Source organism: Achroia grisella, unplaced genomic scaffold, assembly GCF_030625045.1.
Source record: "Achroia grisella isolate CSIRO2021 unplaced genomic scaffold, CSIRO_AGI_Agris_v1 utg856, whole genome shotgun sequence".
Lineage (NCBI taxonomy): Eukaryota > Metazoa > Arthropoda > Insecta > Lepidoptera > Pyralidae > Achroia > Achroia grisella.
Window position 1 is genome coordinate 3,505,421 of NW_026713045.1, and position 23,688 is coordinate 3,529,108.

General features: G+C 36.7%; 1 protein-coding gene across 1 annotated transcript in view; it reads right to left on the reverse strand.

Annotated features, from left to right (window-relative positions):
• The window catches only part of LOC131852611 (tribbles homolog 2-like), a 38,228-nt gene extending 14,803 nt beyond the window's left edge, over positions 1-23,425 (reverse strand). Inside the window, exons 1-3 of the mRNA XM_059203303.1 lie at positions 23,198-23,425; positions 22,650-23,034; positions 15,838-16,127 (exon numbers count right to left, since the gene is read on the reverse strand). Coding sequence (XP_059059286.1) covers positions 15,838-16,127; positions 22,650-22,949 — 590 coding nt within the window. The 5' untranslated portion in view covers positions 22,950-23,034; positions 23,198-23,425. The remainder of the gene's footprint in view (positions 1-15,837; positions 16,128-22,649; positions 23,035-23,197) is intronic.
• Between the last annotated feature and the right edge of the window lie 263 nt (positions 23,426-23,688).

The following is a 23,688-nucleotide window of genomic DNA, read 5'->3' on the forward strand; positions in this document are numbered from 1 at the left end:
GAGTTTCAGTAAAATTGTTTTATGCACGTTTGATATAATCGATACATCTGGCTACACGTGAATAGCGCCTGCTCTTTCACAGCTATGTATTAAAAACAAAAAGCTAAATAAACTGGAGGGGACGCGAGATATAAAGAAAGGAACTAGCGATATACGGCAAATATTGACCTCGTAGCAGATGTCGAAAAGTAAACTTTGAGACTGGTTATAACACTATATGCATTTGAATAAACATCGCCTTTCGATCGTAACTTTGTTTGTCTAAGGTTATATCCAATGACTGCTTGTGTGCATTCAGATAGAGTTGTCAGCAGGTGTTAAAACGTTATATATTGTAAGCATATTTTCTTTTGTGGTCATTACTATTTATGTCGTCGTCGTACTAGTTGTAAAATATATAAAAAAAATGAATAAATTATATAGAATATAGCATACTGTCCGTGAATAAGCAAGTAACCGCGATCCCAATAAGGTACTCGCAAGTCACAGAATCTCTTTTGTATAAAATAAAATATTGATGCCAAAAATAGACTCATCGCTATAAACTCGAGAAATTGTTGGCCATAAAGACCTTTACGAGATCTCAGATTTACAGACTGGCTTGCACTTCTTTAAGTTTTACATATGCGAGAAGCAACCTTCTTTCTGTAGTGGTGCAGTCTAATTTGATGTGACAGATACATTAAAATAATAATTCGTAATTGTCTGTTTGGTATGCGACTGCGAACACGTGCGTTTGCAGGTATACCGATCGCATGTGCAATTCATTGTGTGATCAAAAGAGGTGTTTTTCTTAAGAATGAATAACCGAATCTTTGCACAATAGTGCAAGACTTGTTTCGAGACCCATCATCGATTCAGCAAAAGCAAGCCGAGACAATAAATCATGCGTAGGAGTCTGCAACAATAGAAGATGTATTTGTTTACTGCACATCTGTGCAAGCTGAATCCGTGACAAGGGTCGGCAGAATTGGCGAGTACAGGCTACAAAAACGAAATCATTGTCGCACAGGTAATTGTTAGAAGATTAACCCGATGCTAGCGATACAATGAGAGCAGAACACCTTGATGTTTTTTACTGAAATCTACTCCAACAGGCCGTACAATTCTGGGAATGCGATTTCTTCTATTATAAGGTTAATTAACTATCAAGAAAGAAACGAATGAAGTAAAAAATGAAGTACATTGCGGTATAACAAGCGACCTTAGAAATTTCTTATCTGCGGTGATAACAGAGATTGCTGTGACCTTTACGCGCCGACGAGGTGTCTTGTGCCATACTCCGATAAGACCCAAGTCCAATGACCGTGTACAGATCCTGTATACTATTAATATGGCTGAATATTGGTTTTATTATTTTATATTCCACTCATTTCGTTCTCATGGCACTTTTGACTTGAAACAGGGGTGCGGTCCGCGTTTTAGTTGAACTCTCAAGTACACTCATCGGCCGGATGTAACGGGACCGGAAACGGACTTTAAATAAAATAGAACTGCAAAATTCAAACGGCAGATGGTCGGTTTTGTATCGATGGGAGACAAAAGAAAAAGTCTGAATAAAAAAGCAAGAAATAAACTACAGACCGCCACATGGCAAAGGTATTAACTTAATTACCTGACTCCGAGCTCTCCTTCAGGGCTTTAAATTGGATGGTGTCTAGTTAGACTTGAAATGAACGGCTTTATAATTACGTTGAAGTAATTTTTTACGTTAAGAAATTCAGTAATGATTTTGTTTTTGAATTACCTATTGCAAAAATTTAACATACGTACTACTTAAGTATCGTTATCAAATTACGGCACTATATGATTATTATTGATAAAATTTCATGATCTGAGTGTTCTAGAGATTTAGCACACTTAAGATTTAGCCTCCAAGGAACGTAAATTTTTCTGTATCAATATATTTAATGAGATTTTTTTTTAATCTAAGTAGGAAACTACCACGTGAGTCACTACGTTGCCATGTGATATATTAGATAGATGACGTAAATTGTTGTTGTACGACAGCCATCCGGAATCAATTTAAATCTTTATAGGCAAGGTGACAGTGATGATAACTACCTACATGATGTTCTAGTAGACGGGCTTGACATGCGTTCCATATTATTCTTAATCGTATTAAATCACGTCGATAATAATTTCTTTCTGTCTATTAGGCATTCTCCCACGCGTGCATGTCACGTAATAAGACCGAACAAACATTAATGTAAAAATAAAGATGACACGGATATCGAGACATGTTTGTTTCATGTGTTTGTGATATGATAGGTAGGAATTTAAATTGTAACGTACTGTTAACATTTAAATTTGGAACGTTTTGCGGCTTGTTCCTGGGTCGGGCAACGCGGCCGCCTCGAAGGCGGAAGAGTTGCGCTTGCGCAACTGACATTGAACTGTGGCGGTCTTCGCGTGGAGGCCACCAGACGCCGGATTCTATGTTTAACGATAATTTAATGTGTGTTAATATAACAATTTATCTCGATAATATAACCGGTTTTCTTAGCGCGGTTTCGTTCATGGAATGCATAATGGGAAAATCGCGGGACGTGACATCACAATAACAAGATGAAAAACATTTGTATTATTCAGGAGAGATTTTGTCGGTGGCAGGATGTTGTTACAACACTCGTATACACCTATACGCGGAAGTGTAGCTACACGTGAGTCCGTATGTCGTATTCAATTCTGCGAAGAAAACATTCCGGTCGAGGATTTTCCTTTTTCCCATAATTACGTAGTGATCTTGAAAATAAAAATATAAAAAATCGTCATGTATAAAAAAAACTTTATCTCATTCAATGCAAAGTCAATCTTACATCATATTTCGCAAATGTAGGTGCTAATTTCATCAGTTCGTATTTTACGTATGGATATAACCAATGTCACCTTACCATCATTTACTTTGGAACAGAGTAAAGAACTGATGTCAATTTTATATACTGAGTGATGATGAGGGAAACATGCATGACTCTTGTCTCCGGCAGTACCTATATATTTTTCACAATATAGTGTGTGGTTTAAAAATATGAGAAGTCAATATTTCCTCGTGAACAAATTTACTAATTATTTATACATAATAATAATATCCCTGGACAATTAACACACTGACCAAGAATCAAGCTAAACAAAGCTTATGTTATTAGTACTGGACAAATTATACATTTTTTGTAAATATAAATAATATACACAGAAACACCCAATACAAACAATCATACTCATTAATATAAATGTTTGTACCTTGTGAGGAATCAAACCCGCGACCATCGGTAGTAGAGTGTTGTGTTAAACCGCTGAATACAGTCAAAATTAGTTTGAATGAATTTGAAATAGTGTTTCGTAAAAAATTACAATATTAAATCAACTTGAATGTATATAGTATGTACTTATTTCATAAATACCCCGAGGACATACACAAACACATATCATTCGTGAAGCCTCATTGAGCTCATCACAAACCAACTGTAGGATAACATCTTACGAAAGATGGCTGGCATTCACAAATATTGCGATAAGACAGACGATATGTATCGCGTTAAATTAAGCAATTAAATACTGAACAATTAATCAATTTGTGAATGACTTCATATTTCATGTGGAATCCGGTATTTCATTCTTGACTGACTATAAGAAATAGTTTAAGATTCTATTTTATTTGAATAATTAGGGTTACACTAGTCCCTAAATAAATGTATTGTTTTTTGTTCCTTATGTCTAAATGATGTGATATAGTAAGAACAAATATACAGGGTTATCCAATTGAACGACCATTTTCCTGCATCAAAGCCATACCTATACCTTTATTATTATTATTATAATCATTGACTATGCTCTTTATTATATACAGTCTGTGTATAGATGTGGGGTGTGGCGAGTGGCGTGCCGATGACATCGATGCATCGGCAATATCGGTGTCGCAAGCACGCTCGTTGGCCGTGTCCGGGCCCCAGGGACCGTCCTTGGCCCCGGCAGCCTCCACGGCCAACCTATCGATACAAATACAACGGTCCAACACTAGCGGCCGCGCGACCGTGCGTAACCGCTTCCGCGTGCTATAATTACGTCACCAACGAACAACCTACTAGGAAAATCACAATCGTCTAATCGATATTTAACATTGAGAAATTAGTCGGTGCGTCATCAGTGTGATCCCACTCGTCGGGAGTTTTCCTCCCCGTGACGTCAACGCTACGTCGTAGCAACAGCTACGGGTCACGTGTACCCGGAGGGTCCCGTAAACCAGCCGTGTGGGTGGCTAATACGTCAAAACCGTAAAGCACCGAATAACTGAGATGTGGGCGCGCACGTTTCGTGAATTCAGAAACAATTTCATCTACAAATTGGATGAACTTTGTACAGCTTCTTTCTTTATTGTTTATTACCCTTTAAAGTATCGAATTACGTATTTATTAATGGCAATCGCGCGTCTATACTAGCCATGTACCTATCAGTAGGTACCACGTGTGTTGATTACATCAGCGCGATATTATACTGCATACATATGCTGGTAACTGCGTAGATGGTTGAAATCTGTTTAAATAATATCGGGGAAAACAAGATTGGTATGTGGGTACACAATAGGTTAACGACGACGCACGCAAGCATATTTGTCACATACACTTTGTGATCTATATATATCGATGATTTCATATGACTGGGATCATTAACATCGGCAATGACACGACCTGATCACGGGCAGTCATTGTGGCTGGGCAGGAACTTAATATTCATGAGACGACACCAATTTGTCATTGTGCTGACCCATCACCACTTCGATGTCCATAAATAAGCAATTAATCAATTCGTATGTTTCCCTTGTTTTAAATAATCTTATCTTCTGTCGCAAATAAGTGTATATAGTTTAAATATTAGTGCGAACTCTGTAATGTTTGTCCTTAATTTTCTCTATCTGTCATCAACAAATTAAATATCATCGTCATTCGCGCCGATATATATATCAGTAGATATAAAGAAACTAGTCTATGTAATATAAACGCGAATATTGCACTAATAAATGCAGATCCATTTATTGCATTGTATAATACAAACCAACCGCTGAACTAGATTACAAGATATGCAATGAAGCGAAACTGTGCAGCTAAATCATACACACAGCCAATGCAATTACGAAACATCGCAGTCGGTCCTTTAAACGCAGCCCTGAATAAATTGAGTAGCAATGCAATACAAATGTAACAAAACAATTAATAACTATTTGGCAAACAACAGTCAAATGCAAACTAGGTACGTTACGTCAACGGCGGTATTGTTTGTCCCGCTTGTTACGCAAGCCGTGACCGCCAACTAAGGTCGGATACGTTCTCATATTTATTATACGTATTCTTCAATCTCTTAACTCGGCGCGAGGCCAGAAACACTAAAAGAGTACCGTTTCGCAACGCAACGCGTTTCAATGTCATCGTGCATGGATCCCGATTGCCGTTCATGGTTTTATTTTTTTTTATATTCGCGTAACTAGTGTGATAAGAAAAAAATTAAGTGGCAAATAATTATTACCCTTATCATTTTATCAATGATATCTTCACTATTAAATTAATCATAGCTCAAGTTAGTTGTATTGATAGCAGTACATTACTTAAAATGATAGGTAGCAAAGGCGAATTTAGGAAAACCTATAAAAATGTTATTAGTGCAAAAAATGAATGGAAATACACTGAACGTATAAAGACGGCCACACACGGTAAAATCTACGGTACAGTTTAATGTTACGATAACAGTACGGTTAGTATACCCTGAGTAAAATGTATGGAAAAGTAAATTATTTTTTCGTTTGTGTTGCAGATCAAACGGTACAGTGTGATGAAGCAGCAATTTATTAATGTGCGTGTGAGAAAAGCTAGAACAGATTTCCTGCATTAAACACGATGATATACGTTTAAATATTACTGTACATACGCATTTATTTCGTATTATATGAGAACTGCATTTAATGTAAAACGATTGATTAAATTCTAATTTCAGTAGTAATTTAGCGAGTCGCCAAACAAATCGCATTCGGCAACAAACAAGAATTCAAAGTCAGAATACGTTAATTACGTTTAAATGACACTCAATTTGGAGTGGGCACTGGCCAGTAACGATTACAAAACTGAATGTCAAATGAAATACAGACGGAGGTGGTTTTAAAATCAATATGCGTGTATCACGTGAATCGTTTTGAATTTGTGATCGACAATTGCTGTTTGTGTTGTAATGTTGGCTCTCCGTGTGCAACGCTGTGCTCGAAGCTTGCGTCATTTCCTCTTGTTGACCGTGAACTGAGTTACGTCAACGCAAGAGTTTCGGCGTGAGATTAGGATGCGCCCACACTTCAGATTCAATGTAGAGGACAGTAGCCTCTAATAAACACAATTCAAGCTTCCTGTATTGTTTTATACGCGAGTGGAATGGCAAACTGATGGATCTTGTATTAGAAAGTACTAATTTAAAAACTTGCGCGCATTGAAATTGTACTGAAATTAAACATGTTGAATGGTATACCTAAAATGATGCTTGTGGAAAAGAATTATGAATTGTATAAATTTTAAATTCTCTTGAAGTTATTTTGAATATTTGGATAGTAATGTTAGGCGTCGCTTAAATTACGGAAGCGCACTAATCTCAATTATATTACTGCGTCATAATTAACGAACTAATTAAAATGGTAGTTTCCTTCCTGTGCAAGATAAACAAACAACATATGGTTTGAGGATTTCTGAGATGACATCATACTGTAATTAATTAACACATTAGTTTATCAGTAGGTAAATTCCAGACTACCACCAAATACTTGCTAAGCAACAGCTATTCGGCGAAACAGTATTTGGTTCAACAATTATAATTAGTTAGGTATCTTATCTTTACAAGGAAAACATAAGCTAAGTTTTCCGTTTTAATCGGCAATAGGTAATTACATCCTTACCAATATTATAAATGTGAAAATTTGTTTATTTGTTACCTCCACCGGTATATATAATCGTGAAATTTTAAGTATACGTACTGTATTTTGCGGATTACAAAACTAGATATACCAGCTGGCCAAGAGCAGATAAAAAGAAATTAAAATAAAGCACAAGAATAACGTGAAATAAAATATAAATATACAGGTAATGTTACCTGAGGTTAATTTATATTATATTTCAGACAAGTAATATTCTGTTGACATGTTTAATTCGTGAGGTACTTGCAACATAAAATAGTTAGGCCGTCTGTTAACTGATCGAAATTCGATAGCGACTGCATTGAAACAGGAAGCTCCTTATACGACAATCGCTCGTGACTAACCATAATGACCATTGTTTTTAAAAATGTCCATCATTACTCATATTTGAACAATGCTGAATTTATATTCAAGAAGAATAATCGAGAAGGATGATGTGATGCGGAATAATCGTTCGAAAAAGAGCATCGAGTGAAAGCGAGTCAGACGCATTTTAATGACGCATCCCAACTGCAGATTGGGGATTGATCGCAATTCTGGCTACAGTGGCTACCGTCTAACCGGTTGTGTTTAAGGTTTTTTTTTACTCAAGCAAGCTATGAGAGGTAAACGATCGAAACATGCTTTAATCGGCGAAGTATAGTCATTTAGTGTTGTTGTATTTACAGTGATAAATGCAGGCAGGCGTTACTTGGAGCTAAATAATTATTGTTATCATTTGTGCATTCACTTTTTAATAGCATTGCATACTTCATGCAGGCCCTAAGTACTTTTTTTTAATCTGCTAGCCATTTTTAATTAGAATAAAATATATTTTATATATACACATCGTTGCACTTTTAATTAAAAATGGCAGGTACCAACATTTAAAACGCAGTGTTTATTTGCTTAGTGAACTAAAGTTGAACAAACAAACAAAGCCTATTCTAAATAAATCGAGACGACTAATTTTAAAGACGAGTAGGCGTCTGTTTTTTCTAAGGACGAACACTTATTATCCTGCACGTGACTATATTTAACTGCCGCCTACGTATCTAATATTCCACACTTAGGTGGGTTGGAATATGCGGCTATTACAGGAATAGAATGAGGGTTAAATTGAAGCCGCAAACCTGAAGTTTAATTATATTTCCACTGACGTAATAACGTGAAAGTCACCCGAATAATATTTCCTAATCCGAAACTGTTAGGAAGTTCGTATCGACCGACTGTCGCCGGAGTTACGTCGAGTGTTGTTGAACTCGGAGATGAAACAGGAAAAAACTGATAGCAAGGAGCAAGCACATCTCGGAAGATTTACGACGTTAGATCGGTAGCTCGGGTCAGTATCCTTTACCATAAAGCTCTTAACCAAGTTATTTTGTTTTATTCCATAGTTCTATGAAACATAGATAATTTTTCGTATATGTATTATGATGTTACGTATACATAAGAGCTGTCTTGGGTATATTTGACAGTAATGCCATACATAGATGAATTCGTATAGAGAATAGGACTAGATAAATAATGAATTCAGATCATGCATCTGTCTGGTGTATATGAACATTTTACAAATAAAACATATGTTAACCTTTTATGTCTATTTCTTTTTAGGCTTTATTTAACGTAACATAATGTTAGTGATATATGAGTTGAATGTTTGTATACAAGTTCTATTATTGTTCTTTAAATTTAGAGAGCATTCTAGCATACACGAGTTTATATTTGGACTCTTTTAGGGTACGGTATAAATAGGTGTGAGGGGAAATCGGGGGTGGTGACCCGATAGAAATTTCCTATGATTCATCTAATACTGTTCACCCTCTTTTGTTGCCCTTTAATATTTTTAAGCTTCCCCTTAGAGTGACGTCATCGAATGCACTGACGCACATGCACACGGAATGGAATTTATCACGAGCCACGAGAACAACGTCTGATTCACTGTTACATTGTTTCTTTGAATGGTGGAGTTTATCTTTAAAAATTGCATACTTCACTTTCCTTTACGAGATGTTTTTACCAATCTTGTGTGGCGATTTTATATGTGTAATGTAATTCCTCAGTTCAATGTACTTAATGTTTCATTTTATAAAGGATAAATATTATGCTAACTATAAAATAATATAACATATTTTAGAATTTCATTGGTAATGGTCATTGTTTTATCGACACAATACTTGTTTTATATCGATGGACTTGAGGCAATTTTTCCAATGCTTCAGAATACTTCAGTCGTTACGTCATGCATTTAGTTAGTGCTTTGTTTTCCAGTTAGCTTTGTGGTGTTACTACGCTGGGTAGTTTTAGGCGGTCAGCGACCTTCGTGACGCGAATGCAGCCGTGGACTGTAGCAGTTTTTTCCGCTCCGAAACGGCGTAAGAGACACAGGGCAGGTTTCGAGATGCAGTAAAAATAAATGCACGAGAAAATAAAATAAGGAGCTAAGTTTCTTACTGGCTAGCTCTGTTGCTAGGCTATAAAGTAATCACAACTCGTATGGAACGATACGGAACGGCGTTAATATTAAAATGTGGGAGGAACGCGTGGCGGTCAGTGATTCCCAGGTTCGAGTTCGGATCGTTCTTGGTGATTGACCAAGCGCGACGCACTTACCAAGAAAACTTCATTACAGCATGTCTGGTCCCTAGCTAAATGTTGGCACGTGCATACTTTTTTCCTTTAGCACGACGTTAATGCACCCATCTTCTGAAGGGATAAGGTCGCGTGCGCTCGGCGACCGTAAAAACTTTTTGCAAAGATTTTAATGAGCGTGCCTTATGCTGTTACAGCTTGCCGAGAAGGTTACGCCAGTTCAACTCGCCCTCTATCCTACCTCTCCAGAGTCACGAACACGGCGCGGTGACTCATGCGCTGATGTCATTAAATGACACTGCAATTTTGCCTCGTAAGCAGAGTAAAATTAGCTACTAGAAATTTGTACGTATATTAAACTCCTATTCATAAATTTTATAGAGTATTTATCAAATCAAGAAAATAATACGAATAAAATGGAGTTTTAATATACATATAAATATGTATATTGAAATAATTTTATTAGTAGTTAATATTTTTATTAATAATGGCGTCACGTTATATCGATAGAGTGCTTGTGTGTATCCATTTGCAGGCTGAAATCCAGAGCCATTGTACTTATTTCTAATATATCTTTTATATATTATATTGTTCAATACTAGCGAAGAAGGGGCGGGCAGATATTGATTAATAAATTGAATGCGCAAGATTTCCATATAGAAATATATGTATAAATAATACATAGCAATTCGATATTCTTAACATGTTTCAAATGTAATCATTCATTCTCCATTAGTATGTATTTTAAATATAAAGAACGAAAGTTTCAATAGGTTGTGAATTCGCATATCGTTGGGATTGCGGGTGGCGGCCGTAAAGCAAGACTATAATATTGACGTTGGCCAAGATTCTGTTTACTGGACTGCGAGATAGGTATATTTTCAAATGTGACTTGTTGTACCGAATGTAAGAGTCAAGCGGAGCGTGTCACAACACACGGGTGGCGATATCGGCGGATAAGTGCGCTCTTACGCAAATCCGCAGATATGTCGGCGCAGCGCGGGCGCGCCGCTTGCACAAGGTTTCGCAGACCTTTGTTTTACGCAACGCGATCGATTTAATAGCCAGTTGTTCGTTTTCTCAGCTGTGCCGACAACGAGATTAATAAATTGGGAAATTGTACAAACTCCGTCCTGTTCAATTTGTAAAGAATTATCAATAAAAAAGATTTATAGTAACAAACATCAGGAAGGAAATGGATACGGTCCCCGGAAGTCCGCCCTATCTGTGAATGTGTAACAATAAACCTGTGCGATGCACCCCCCGTTTAGCAAGGTGTACCGTAAACATAAGCCTATTATAGTTTTTATTTCCATTGACAATCGAATTTAGTTTTGTATGGATGACACCTATGTCTGTCGACTCATTACGTTATAGTGACGTTAGTTGTATTGTAAACCGTTTTGTATGTGACGTAGAGGTTACATTCGATCAAGAGCAATGCAGTATATACATACAGCGTCCGGTAGCTGCGTCCGGTCTTTTCGTACCACCAAAAAAGGTGCGAACATACGTTATTTATAGTCGTGACTCGTGACGAATGCTTGCGTCGTCCTCAACGGATTCATTTATTTTCAGAATGAGGGAGAGAGGCGTAGGAGTCGTGAATTTAAATGCATACTGAGTAATTTAGAGTGATACTGGTGGGTCGAGTCTAAAAAGTAAAAAAATAAGTGACTCTACCAACAGCGTTTTTAAAGTTCAAGGCAAATAACAAATACAAACGTCCAAACGCAAATTAATGCAATTGAAGGCATCGGTTCCGCACGATTGAGTGGTGCAGCAGTGGCCGGCTGCGGCAATGCGTCGGCGTCGGTAGCGCGACATTGGCACAATTCTGCGCGACCTCACCACACTTGACGCCACGCGTGGCGCGGCCGAGGCCACTAAAAATGCTCGAAAACTAGATACCGCTTCTATTCGGAATTCCGGCACGCCTGATTCATTCGGCTAATTTTGTACTAGATACGCCATCATTCATTTCACCTAAACGGCCACACCCGCGCAAAACAGCGACGACACGTGCCAACTACGCAATGCGGAGTATCCCACCTTGTTGCCTGTTGTTACTAACCAAACAATAGCTCTCACGAGGTACGTATGCACCAAAAGTTATACAACTGACGAAACCGAGACATACGGGTGGATTACCGTGCGCCCGGAATTATGCAAATACATCGTCGTAATGTAGCAGGCTTGCTTCACACTTTAGTAACTTGGTTTCAAAACGTTTTCAAAATAATCGGCGTAGGCGCACAGGTAAGCTCGTTGATCGACTGCTGCTCTACTGGCGACAGCCTCAGGCGGAATTTAAGTGCACGATATCATATTGCATGCATTTTATTAAATTGTATTGGAGTCATCGCGTGTAGAAGAGACGTGTTTAAACAATTTTAACTAAAGTTCTAATTTAGAAGGAGATTTAGTGGCAGCCGGTGGCCGGGCTGGTATGCGACGCGGCGGCGTCTACCGGGTGGCGAGGCGCGCGTCTATCGCGGACCAATTTGGCACATCCGCTGGCGAGCGCCAGCGCAAGAACGTAAATATCCGCGCAGACGTGCGAATTATCAACCCAACGTATCACAAGCAAATAAAATCTATATTACCTACATAGATAAATTTCATGCGCCGAAGTGCATCTCAAATAAATATATCTCAAGATCACCACCATATTCATGATCACGTTCACATTTTACCGTAGCCACAAATATATCTAGTTGCGTAATCAAATGCCGTTGTAAAACATTCATTGTTTGCCGTATATTCAAATCAGAGTTAGAACTTCGTTACGCAAAAAGTTGGGTTTTGTTTTGTTACCTGCAACGATTCGAAGATATTATTTTGGCGCAGAGTAGGCGGGATGGGTCGGAACAATGCGGCGACGACAATTTTTATACCTGAGATTGTTTACAAAGGATACTACGTAACTACGAGACCATCTCAGTGCAAGTTACTGGCACCACAAAGTCTGCGATGCCATGTCGGTAAAGGACGTCTTACAATATACCTATTGTAAAGTTTGCGTAGCGAATTAAAAAAGCTGTAGTGGACAATAGCCAGTTACGCCATGTGAATATATTTCCGGCTCGTAGTGTCGCATCGGTAATACAAAAATTAAGAACGCATTATTCTAACAAAGAGAGTTTATATTCAAACATCCGGCTTTCCGTCATAAAGTTTGGACGATGAGAATATATTTATGTGTATTTATTCTAAACTTACGTAATTTTATTAATCTATTAATTGATTCCTGATATTTTTCAGTACATATACTTTAAATTAAATTTTAGTGCACTGTAGCGTATCATAAGCGACAATCTTATGGGCGTAAACTAGCTCTACCTGCTGTGTTATCGGATAAAATCTTACTCGATTTCCTACCCCAAAGCACAACGCCCGGATGTGCTGCTCGAGATTTCTCCGAATAGTTTCAAATGAATCTCTCGTTTACTATTTGCTATAAGTAACACGTGGTAATAGAGAAAGTTGATTCTGTTATCCAATGGCTATTGCTATCACTCTCGATCAAACGACTTTGAAGAACACACTGTAACGGATTTATAACCTGAATTTTGAGACAACTAACCTATTAATTGTCCGATAGCAAATTTATGTAATAATTAATTAATGGAATACTTAATTAAATAAATTTATATGCCTATATTTGGCGAAAACACTTCTTATTGGTCAATTTCTATTTTGTTAATATATAAAAATTATCATATCAAAGACTGGCCTTATAGAGTTTGAAGAAGAAAAAGTTTATTTATGTCAAAGGACACGAGAAACTACCCAAGTGTTAGGAAAATTCGCTTCAAAGCGTCAAAGGAGCGCGGAATCAATATTAATGTTCTTGTTTACCTTTGAGTCGGGATGTAGATCGCGGCATCCCGCCCGATGGCTCGAATTTATAATCAGGGGTGCCTTTATATCGCGACTCGGGACGTGAGAACGGAGTTCGAAGGGCGGGACACTTGCTCATGTTGCACCTTCTCAATGAACTATTCGACCATTCTCACGATTGCAAAGAACAGCTGTATACAGTAATGACCAGCGCGACATGTGGATAATCATTTGATTTTATTAGGGTTAAGCAAGGTTATCCGTTCGTTTACTAAATGCAAATTAAATATTGTTATTCAACAGATGAACTACGAATTTCATTCAAAAGTAAGGGTCGACCGTTGTGTTCATATTTTTAGGCATGACATTAATAGTTATTGGGAAGTAGTTTGGTTGAAACAGCTGTTTGACCTACAGATGAGTATCCGCTAATGTCCAGAGAGCAAAAAATAACATTTCCGAGATATCACAGACATGTGGTAGAATTAGGAAGACATCTGTAATATTAATAATATAGAAATGTTGTATAAAAATACAGTTTTAAAGTATATGTACAGTATATTTTTGAATGTTTCATCATTAATATTTATTGCCAAAACTTATTATGGTCTCTGTCTAAGTTTGTCTTTAGCTGAACAGTTTCTTTTTAATAAATGCAAAACATTCCACCTTTGAGTAGAAACTTCAGCAAAGGCTTCCCAAGTCGTGGCAGTGCTCTGCTATTGCAAAGGGTAAAGCAAAAGTTTTACATTTGAGGCACGGTCGCGGTGCTTCCCGTTCCGCATCGTGAACCGACGCTTTTGACAACATTCGCTTTGATGACGCGATGTTGAAAAGAGTATTAAATTTTACCTTTTTCCTGTCTATCTGTCCATTCTGAAAAGGTACCGAATTAAAGCCATTGCGTGTATATGGATATAACTTTCATATTTATTTACATATTTGTGCTCCACTATTAATAGGTTCTCTTTTTGAGTTTAAATCGTAGCTTATCAACTGCGCCATAGTCCAGTAACAACTTATTATAATTTATATTTGCGCAGTGCGAATGTCACCAGGGGCGAACAGGGGCGAACGTCTCGACAAAGGTCAAAGAAACGATTATTGTAAAGTCAAGTACTGGTGGGTGTGGGGGCGTAACTAAAATTGGTTGATCCGTCAGAATGATGCAATGTACACTGAAACTTGATTATTGCTGTGAGTATATAATTTACACCTAATAAATAAATGTAACAAAAATATAAAAATTTTATATACAGCAGTTTTGGTTTTGGGTTACAAAAAATAGATACACTGTTTGTAGAGATTACAATCTCATCAAATGTTCTATTCTTATTATATTAACAATCGCTTGAAGTATGGACAGGTGAATAGAATTTATTTTAAATACCCTGAAGAATGTTGTATTCGTTAATAAGATATGTGGTAAGGGGTGCATAAAATAATCTATTCACTTTTTTTAGGGTTAACTGGGATCACCTGAGCGGGTGAGGATAGCGCAGGTACCTGTATGATTATGGTTTACGAAATGTGGATAGGGGTGGGTGATCAGTTATGATGGTAGAGTGCCAATGAACATGTTGGCCACAATACTATGCAGTACGCGAACGTTTTGCCGCGAACCCTTGACCCGAATGCGGTGCGCGCAGTATTGTACACGCAGCAATGACACCGTTCGCCTTGAGCTGCTAGCATTGCCGGAGATATTTGCAACAATGGAGGCCAGATAACATTTCATAAGTTTGAAAATCCGTTAGTTCCTATCGGCTGCCGGTTGTAATTAATAAATTTATTTTGTAATCTTATTGTTGACAAAGTAATTGTTCTTAACATGGCATACATTTTAGTAACCATTCAAACTAATTATATTTAATCAGCTCGTCTATGCATTACTCATTTATAGGATGCAGTGGCGACGAGTTACTGGCGCCTGTGTTGGTTATCGTCGATGCACTTCTGCGACAGTACGTAGTTTATAACGAGAATGCCAACTACTGTCATTAAGTCGACAAGCACCGCATGTAAATTATCATAATGAATGCGTCGATACTACTTATCGCACCAGTTCGAAAGAACGAAGCGCTGTTGACTCATGAGGAGGAAATAACGCGCGCTACTTAAAAATATAAAGAGCAAGCACTTCCGTTTCCTTTCTGAACTTTTTGTCTTTAAAAATCGTGTTTCTCACGATCGATCTCTCCAGTGGGCACATCAGCGTAATAAAAAATACGAAGGAAGCAATCGATCATGGGCGAAACGAACGATTGCTGGAGATATCAGTTGCAACGGGACCATTGCGTCAGATATTTCATTGGCAAAATTTAGCACACGGCAATCGGAATCGCGGCCGACGGACTCCGGCTGCGTTTCGCTGCTATATTAGGAGATAATGTCGAGCATTGTAAATTATCTACCTGTAATTTCTCTAGTTTTAATTTTGCCAAAGAAACAGTAGTTATAGATGTGAAATTAAGTCGACTCACCTTTGTGGATCAGCGAAAACGAATTTTCTCAATTTTAGATCTCGTAACACGATGCCTTGTTCATGACAAGCAGCGACAGTTTCAGCCATTTGCCTGAACAATCTTCGAGCTTCGTGCTCTCGTAGCCTTTTTCGCGCTCTCACATATGAGTGGAGATCGGAATGGGATCTTGGAAAAATTAGGTACACCCTCTTATCGCCGACTAGAACTTCATGTATGGGATTAACGTGCGGATGCCCATCGAGGCGGTAGTGGGCTTGAAGTAAGCTGCTACAATCTCTCGACACCACCTATAGGACAAAAATGACGTACGTGAGCAACACAACGTAGGTAGTATAAATCACCTACTCAATCAACCAAAAAGCTCTTGCGCTTGATGTCATCAAGTTATTATTAAATTTCTGAAGGTTTTAGCTTCGAGGTCTTTTCCAGGAAACCGTATGAAAGTTTTTCCTTAACTTGCTTATTGTTACATTATGGGGTCAAAGCTATTTCCATGCCTTAATGACCTAGTTTACTTTGATTGCGTGACTGATGCTGCTTTACCATTGTTATAATTTAACACTGATGTTGTTGTGATTAGATGTGTTAAACCCTAAAACACACGGTAACTCATTGAGAAATTTAAGAGATAGTTTACACATACTAAGTGTAGTTTAGTATTAATAAATGTAATAGTAACTTTTTTTAGCAATATCAACATTACGAAAATAATTCAATATTAAATTAGAATAGTTTATAAATATACATGCAAAGCATTTCAAAGCAACTGTAATTGAAAAGGTTCGCCTTGTGATTTCTGAATAAACCAGGTTGAAATATTTTAGTGAATAGCTGACCCTTCTTCAAATACAGGTCTCTAGTTTCGATACATTTGGAAAGAGAGTATTAATCTACATTATGTGTTACTACGATATTTAATAAACAAGATCTTTTCAATAATACATAATTTAATAAGTATTGCCTTAAATTACATGTACTGTATGATAATGTAGAGGTATAAAAACTACTAGGGTTTATTGATCCTTAGCCATGCTTTTATTTTAGGCCGGCACGAGTGTCATCGACATTACCGGTGAAACTAAACTAAATCAGAATTTCCAACTCACAAATGATGAATCACGTTGCGTGCCGCCGACAATTTCTTTTTTCTTCATAAACTACGAGTATTAATAGTTATTCTAAAACATCCCAGACCAATCGGCGCGGCACACCAATTTAGATTACCGAGAGTCTTGTATAAAAATAAAACATGACCCATTTGTAGATGTATTTGCGAATAAAATATGTTGTTAATACCATTCATGATAAGAATTCGCGACGTTGACAGAGCACTTGATAAAATTTAGTTTTATATGCGTTTTACGGGAGCTAACCTACTTATTGTTATCGATATTTGTTTAATCACAGTACGGCTAAATATTGTTAAACGTGTTGTTAAATTTTCAAATAAATACACGATTGCCAATAGTTACAAAAAAACATACACACACATCAACATTATTATAAAAAGTAATATAGGTTTAGAATCTGGTAATTACTAATGGGCACTATGTAGAGAAACTGGAATAAAATTATTAAGTCCGGTTTGAAGTCGATGCTATAGGTTAAGTGTTTATTCCAGGGCCGCTGGACGGTTACGTTTGAATAAAATCTACATGAACAATATCGAATTGTTATGCACATTCTGTTATTGTCTTCGACTGCCTACATTTCAAGATTCTAGTAACTGAATAACGGTTATTACGATTGTTTGCAGATTGATGGTATACTTAATACGATACCGTTACTACAATTCGATAGCGTTGAAGTTGTATCTCCGGTTACATCGTTGCTATTAAAGACAAATGTAAAGAAACTGCTATGAATGTCGATCGCGTTGCTTGGCTTGCGGTCTCGTGGTGCACGAGTGGGGCGCTCAGCGGAGGGGGGCCCGCTAGCCTCGCTGTGACATTCGGCGATCGGCACGTTATCAACTCGTCTATTTCACAATGTCAATGAGAAGGTCACGCCTATATTCGGGTCGTACCGCGAGCACGTGTGTTATTATCAGTTACTATAACTCTGTTGCGTGGCTTTGTTTGATTAAATAACGCTGCCAATGTAGCAAATTTATGTTTCATTTATATCATACAAGAAATTGTAAAAAAATTTATTATGACTAAATTTATACAGAGCAGTAAATTATAATGTAATGATAAAAATTACGGTCAAACAGGGAATGTTGTCCTTTTCGACAAACAAAGAAGAGCTTAAAACGTATATGGAGAACGTTTAAAATGAAACAATGACAATATAATTTTATTCTGCGGAAGATGAATAAGGCAAGGGTCGTAAACAAGTTGCGTAGGCCGGGTACAACACACGGCGTATGTTGTACATAGTTACAAATGTGGCAGTCGTGTCGGCAAGAATCGGTGTTGTAAATACGCTCGGCGTTTAGCAACACACCGTTGCCTCACTTAACCTTGCCAGGTTCTCACGAGGTACAGCCTATTCTGCGCCTTGACAATACCAGCCTAAGCCTTTGTTAGGCTGGAACTATGTATCCTGTATTGCCTAAAATTCATATGCCTAAAGTTAATGACAACTCATTTATATGGTAGCTATTCTGAGTAACCAGCAACCACACAGCTAAGAATCAATGACATTTATGAGTGATTGGGTGACTAATTTTTAGAATAAATCTCAACCAATGATGAATCTGAAAATATATCTCTCTTAACTGGTCGCTAACCATCTAAACAGAGTATCCTTTTAAACAAGTATATTTGATTAAAATAACTGTACGGTATGATGGAATTTATACATGATATACATAAGCTATCACGACACATGGCACAACGGGCATGCAATAACTGGTAATCAATAAAAATGTTATAAAACTGAACCTTATTCTTCTGTATTAAAGTTCAGTATCATTATGCCTCAAACAAATAGAGTGGCCAGTGTCACCAAAATTCGGATCTGAGAACCCCGTACACATTGGACAGATGAATGTTTTATCAATTATAACGTTTATAATAACACAGTTTTTAATGGATTGCGAAAGCTGTGTACATGACATTGTATACTTGCGATGGTTGTGGCCTACAAGTGCGTTCGAGCATCACGGGACCGTGACATATAAAGAGGTATCACCGGTGAGGTCTGATGCGACGAACAATGCACGCGAGGTTTATGAAAAACAGGTATTATTCTGTTAATTGTTTAAATAACAGCTAAGCAGTAGTCATTACTTAGTACAGTCATCCTCGTATAGATGGTATCATTCATTGTTCGGTTCGTATAGTCAATGCTAACTTAGGAGACATTAAATGTAATGCACACAAATCTTTCGCGAACCACATTCCAATTCTAAATAATGTATTAGAATGCTTTTTTTCTAGGTCGATGTGGTCACGGTCGTATCTTTTGAGGTGAGGAAGTATTGTAGTTGATTAATTGTTTCTAATAAATAAACTTACTGACATTATTGACCAACTATGTCACCTGGTAGATTATGTGTGACTGTACTTAATAATTGCGTGTCTAGTTTTACGAAGAATGATGTTGACTATACAAACTACTAAGGTAATAATAAGTATAATTATGATTTATAAGGTAAGATTATTATATTTAAAGTAATTGTAAAATAAAATGTAAGAGGATTAAAATTTATGCGAACCATACAATTTTATATAAATATAAACCAAACGATGAAATTGTAATATTACATCCTCTATTCGACATGCATATTAAACTGCAGAGTATTCAAAATGAATCATAATACTATCGCAGAAAAGTAGTTATTTGAACGCCTTAGAGCGAGGGCAACATTTAAATTGATATAGCATTTGTGAAAAATAAGATAATTGCAAAGAATGCGACACGCCATGTGGGTACATTATTGAGTGCTTGGCTTATCGCTCCATGGGGTCTAAATCCCGTGGGATAAAAGGAACCCTTCTAAATCCTACACTGGTGTACATCGAGCTGTTTAATTACATTAAATATCAATAATATTTTAAGAAACGTTTTTGAGAAAGTTTGGAAATGCGTGATAACGTCTAAAGGGATACAAAAAGTCTTTCAATACTTAACAGATTTTTAGAGTCTGTAAAGTATGGGCAGATGAAGTTGTGGGCACTAATAGGCAATTAATAAATAACTATTTTTAGACCCATGATGTAATACATAAATATACATTTATAAAAAGATGTTCACTTTCGTTCTTTTTATGACACTAACTAAGTAACTTCGAAATTAATGATAACTTATCTTGCAATTGGACCTCTGTGCTGGCCATTACAACTTAATATTTGCAACGATTTAAGTAAATTTCTAACCATTATAATCCATAATATATATTATATATTATGAATATTATGTTATGTATTGTGAATATTATGTTATTATATAATACATACTGACAATTGTTATACTCAGTAATTTTCTTTTTTTTTTTAATTCGGAGGTATTGAGGTTCCAGAATAGTTAATTGATTGTCTAATTAACTAAAGGTTAAATTTAAACAAGAGATTACACTCTGTATCAATATAACAAAGCAGACAAATGTTGAAATTTGCCATATTTCGACACCCTACATGACATACCTCGCTGGGTATCCGAAATGATTAATTACGTGTCTATGACAAAAGCTTTGTTAATGGACACTGTCATAGACAAGATTTTTTATGAGTATGCAATTATCTTTTTGATGTATTTGTACGGTTTATGTATAATATCAAATCTGCATTATACATGCAGATTTGATCAGCTTGATTTTTTTTACTTTTTTTAAATGTGCTATCCCTATTAGGTTAACCTCCACATTGTTCACCTTTGAAAAAATCATGGATAAATAAGATAATGGATAATGGCGTAGTGAATTTGACAGTAATTGACCTGACTTCATCCTTCACTAGTACCCCGCCAGCGTATACCGTTAGCACAGGCGGATGCCCCATTCCATTATCATCTATTAAAAGAACACAAACGTAATTTTATTACCTATTATTCGATGAAAGGATATACTTAGTGCGATTAGATAAGTTTTGTAAAGGAAATCTATGAATTATAAGTAATTAGTTACAGAGATATGTTATATTAAGCTCATTAAATCAATTATCTAATAAAAAAAGATTCAAGTACCGACGACATCGTAAATAAGTATCGACTTAATAATAATAATAGTTAATGAAGGGATTAGAATGTAACACGTTTTGAAAATTATACGATTTGTTATGTTGGCAAATATAATAAAAGAAAAAGGTTTAAGAAATGAAAAGGTTAAATTAGGTACATCTTAAACAAAGAGCAAGAAAAAAGTCAAGAGGGATCACCCGGATCACTGTACACGTCACAATAGCCGCAAAACAGTGATAATAAGAAATGAATACACGCACACATTTTTGTTCATGCTTATTTTGACGACTGTAAACGTGTTGAAGTTTTTAGTTGAATTAAAAAAAATATTTACTTATAGTAACGTTAATATGTATATGTGGCCAGTTAACAAATTAATAAAGGTTATTAATTACATTTTATCATAATATAAATATATAAATGTGTATTTTTTTATATTACGATATAATCTGCGACGTTGATGAATAATAACTTGACGTAATTAAATGAAACATTACATGTCTATTATAACAATGTCTTTATTGTATATAATAATAAAATATAGATTAAAATTAGTACATTCCTAATTCACATATTTATAGAAAATGACTTCACTTATGTTGTATTATTCCCTCTTGACATTTTACTTGTTCTGAGATCATATATTGACATTGAGTAAAGATAAGTAGGTATTGCCACCTACTTCATTGTGAGTCTGACGTTTTTTGATGGATAACAACACATTTAATAATATGGATATAGTTTTATAAACACTTTAGAAATAGTAGTGATTGAGGAAAATATAGAAATGTTGGCAGAAATCCGATTTAATGTTCGATATTATCAAGTTGAAAATCGTTTGTTAACTTTATCAAACCACAAACAAACTTATAAAAGTATGTATTAGGTTAGGTAGATACGTACCTATCTATGCGTTTTTTCTTCCTATTTTGATAAGAATGGCTATACGTATTATGACACAGCAGACAGGTATTTACTAATAAAATTTGGCGTACACTATATTAATATAAATAGATTCCAACTTAAAACACGAATTACAGTAGGTCAACATATTATTTTAGTTAGATACTTAAGCCAGTTGTATTTTAAAAATTAAAAGTAATTAGTCCTGGAAAAACTGTTTCTTACGACATATTAAGATAGTATATTACTAGGATTTATATAAATTATCTTGAACAGATGATTCGTTTAGAACAGTCATGATAGGCTTATTTTATGCGATCGATCGAGTCTAGTGATAAGATCAAGAACAAAGACTTAGAAAGAATTGTCAGAAGTTACATAAGTTACCTGAATATCTGAAACATACTATCTGAATACCTACTAAAAGGCACGTTAGTAGGTTGCTATGCTACCTATGTGCTATTCCTACTACACATAAAGACAGACAGACATCCCCAACAATGTCTGTATGTATAAGAAATGTCCAGAGATTAAGTATAGTGAATTCACACTACGCACAAAGTAGTTTCCGCATAAATTTTCCTCAATTCGTGCAATCGTGTTTTGTTTAATTTTCGAAGAAGTTATTTTGATGTTGCGTTAGGATTTATTTTACGTGAAATGTGAATGTTACATAGATTACAGATTGCAAAACCAGACTATAGTACCTACGTATTATCTACTATAAGTTGTCCTTGCCTCGAAAGTTAAACTAGTTTAGCAAGATATCTGTATGTACTTACTTTACAGACATATTCCTCTTGTGTGCGCACGTCCACACATCGGCATAAGGATGAACCTTCCACTTGTTCTAGTAAGAGGTACTTTTCAGCTACGAGAGCCGCTTGGAACTGATGCGGAGGGGGGGCAGGGCTACTGGGCGCCGGACTGCTCGGGGAGGATGCCACTGACAGCCGTTCCGCAAGGGCTGGCGACTGCGACCTTTCCTCCGCCTTACTATGCTCCCCACTTGTCACCGGCACTGTCACTGCCGGCTTGCTCATACGCAGCGGCCATAACAGCGAAGGCGATCCCGGATCCATCACAAACACAACACTGTCACACTAAGTTCACAACACAACACAAAACACTTAAAACAATGAGGAACTACGATGAGATGTACATGATCTGCAACAAACAATCCCCATTAGAAACTTATACTTGACCGTCTTTGCGAATTTATTGCGAACACAAAGTTACAAAACATAAACGAAACGACTACTACGCTACGAGACAATCGTCGATTTAGTAACGTTATTTAGTAAGGGGAAATTACGAATGAAGTACGAACCTTGAAATGATTCGCCCTGAGTGGATATCGTACCAAAATTTGACTGTCCGTGGCGATGACTACTTTAATTAAGTTGCGTAAAAGAATTACAGGAAGTTTTTTCGTGTAATTCGAGCAGGAGTAGACAGGCCAATATTTTGGGCCGGTGTCCGCTCGGGTTGATGTTAAACTAAACGAACACACGACTAACTCCTAGTAACGCCATTGCGAGACTGACTGCGAGTTGCCGTTTTCGGCGTCACGGTGGCGTTCGGTGTACGTCAGTGCTCGCGAAGCCTCGCTCGGGCCGGCAACCGAACCAACGTCCAATGTCGACACAGCGTCAGCTTGCGTAGTACGAGAGACTACGCCATGCGTTCTGTAGATGCAACTACAATATATTGCCTATCTCTTTCTAAAGCATAGCAATGTCGTTACATAGACGAGGAAAGAATGTCACCATTCATTTACGTTTTGCAATAATTATATTTATTTCATCAATTTTTTCAAGA